Here is a 2,125-nt window from a genome sequence, read left to right as displayed (position 1 = left end):
TCACTAGAGCCCTATGTTCTTGATTAACCTAGGAAAAACAATCACGCTCGCGGGCCCTCTATATTACTGCTTAACGTCGTGAGCGCCCTCTAGTGGTTACGCCTACTTGTGATGATGCGCTGGGAACTCGTTCATCATTGGTTCGTTGAGCCAGTCTGTGACAATGATCTCATGCTCAGGTAGGTCAAAATCGTACAGGTGCGAATTTGGGTCGTCCGCCGGTGTCTGTCGTATTACCAGCTTGCCGAATAGTCCGTCGGCTCGCTGCAGGCCCGAGTGAGAATGCCAGAAATGCGTGCCTGGAGCAATCCGGGGGAAGGGAGAGGGGGTGGGATTAGAAGTGTGTATGCTGGCGGGTGTGGGGTAGAGATACTCGGGTTTATTTCGTTATACGAGTTGTGTGTATATAGACATAGTAATTTATAAAGACGCTAGTTGTGTAATACTAGAATCTAACTAGTATATTATTTCTATGGTCTAGTATGGTAGTATCTAGTATAGTATTGTCTGGTATGGTCTAGAGGGTATAACCAAAGACGCTATATACTTATCTAGTATATAGGGTCTTTGGTATAACCTTCGGAACGGACGTCATACGGAACAGTTTGTACTTATACATAGAAATAATATACCTACTAGTTAGGCTCTCTATAGTGTCTCTCTATATATATATATCTATGGTTCGATGTGAATTATGTGAAACAACCAGAAAACGCTTTCGTCGATTTTCGAATTGTACTATGGTTTGAGGCATTATAGGGTCATGGCCAGAATACTTGTGTCTACGCGAGGAAAAATGACTCGCGTTATGTTTTGACTACACGCGGTGAAATAATCCGTCTTTTTAAGCGCGAGCTTTATAACGCTGAGATACCTGATGCCACCGCATTTAACTTGACGTATTTAAGTTGAAGCTGACCTTAATATGACCGTTACTATTCAGCATTGAGTATTGGGGCAGCTAGGACGCTGGTTATGGTAACGACAAAGCGCATTGATCAGATCGGTTAGTTCGCCTGTAGTCAAAGTGAATAGCTCTCTGGTGGCCAAGACACATCCCGTGTACATCGTCATCATTAAAATGAAGAGATAAGGAGTTTACACTGCCCGGTTTTTTCAAGAGTTTTTTTTTAAACCGGATGTTTACTCGACGCATCGCTTATACGCATCTATCTTTGCGGTTTTTTATAAAATCTAAGGCTAACCATTCACTAACACTTCCGTATATTATTTCTCTAGTGTTTTTTGTAATTCGCTACAAATTACGTTTATTTGATACGCGCAGAGCACTCTGTGAAAGAGTCGCATTTCGCTTTAGAATCTGAAATTCGCGAACTAATTAAAAAGATTTTGAATTAACCGTAATTATGGTAATTACAAACGGTTTACGGTTAACGGGGGACTCCAATGTTAAAAAAAATATTGCGCCTTGTCAAGGCCGTAGCATCTGGCGGTCAGGGGGTGGTTGCTGGGAAAGCAGCTACCCCCTAGATTTTGGAAAAAAATGAAAAATAAGCTCAGGTAATAATTGAAAGTAACGCGAAAATAAAAGATTATAAATAATGGAACAAAATACATTACGTATTATACAATTTACGTAAATAATTACAAATAATAAAAACACAATTATAATCATTCAGCCTAACCCTATCCTGTCGACCTACAGTACAGTAAAATCCTTCGTATAGTAGCTTATTAGCTCTATGCGACAGTACGTGCAGTTTTTTTTTCAAAAACGTTTCCCCTCCAACTTCTTCCTCTTTTTTTCTTAATTATCCGGGCGTGTGGTATATATATATATATATATATATAAATATAACTCCCTTGGATATATTTAACTTCCCGAAAGGATACACCCAAGTCAAACAGAGTAATTCCCTGATCAACTGCCTGATAGCTGCCCTGATAGCTGCCTCAACAAAGAGTCGTACACACTCGCAACGAGCGGGCGGAGTGAGAGCGCGGGTGGGCGGAGATGCTCGCTGGATAATGTCTATAATACGTGTGCAGGCCACCTGAGAGAGAGAGAGAGAGAGAACGAGGGAGAGAGAGAAAGCGAGAGAAAGAGCGAGAGAGAGAGAGAGCGAGAAAGAGAGAGAGAGAGAGAGAGAGAGAGAGAGAGAGA

The 2,125-nt window shown here is 41.4% G+C and overlaps 1 protein-coding gene across 1 annotated transcript in view; it reads right to left on the bottom strand.

Annotated features, from left to right (window-relative positions):
- The window catches only part of LOC106808253 (L-ascorbate oxidase-like), a 10,268-nt gene that overhangs the window by 7,241 nt on the left and 902 nt on the right, over positions 1–2,125 (bottom strand). The window contains exon 2 of the mRNA XM_014810884.1: positions 106–299. Within this exon, the coding sequence (XP_014666370.1) occupies positions 106–299 (194 nt within the window). The remainder of the gene's footprint in view (positions 1–105; positions 300–2,125) is intronic.

The sequence above is a fragment of the Priapulus caudatus genome, unplaced genomic scaffold, assembly GCF_000485595.1.
Source record: "Priapulus caudatus unplaced genomic scaffold, Priapulus_caudatus-5.0.1 Scaffold263, whole genome shotgun sequence".
NCBI lineage: Eukaryota > Metazoa > Priapulida > Priapulimorpha > Priapulimorphida > Priapulidae > Priapulus > Priapulus caudatus.
The sequence above is the reverse complement of the archived record's forward strand: the minus strand, read 5'-3'. Positions and strand labels throughout refer to the sequence as shown.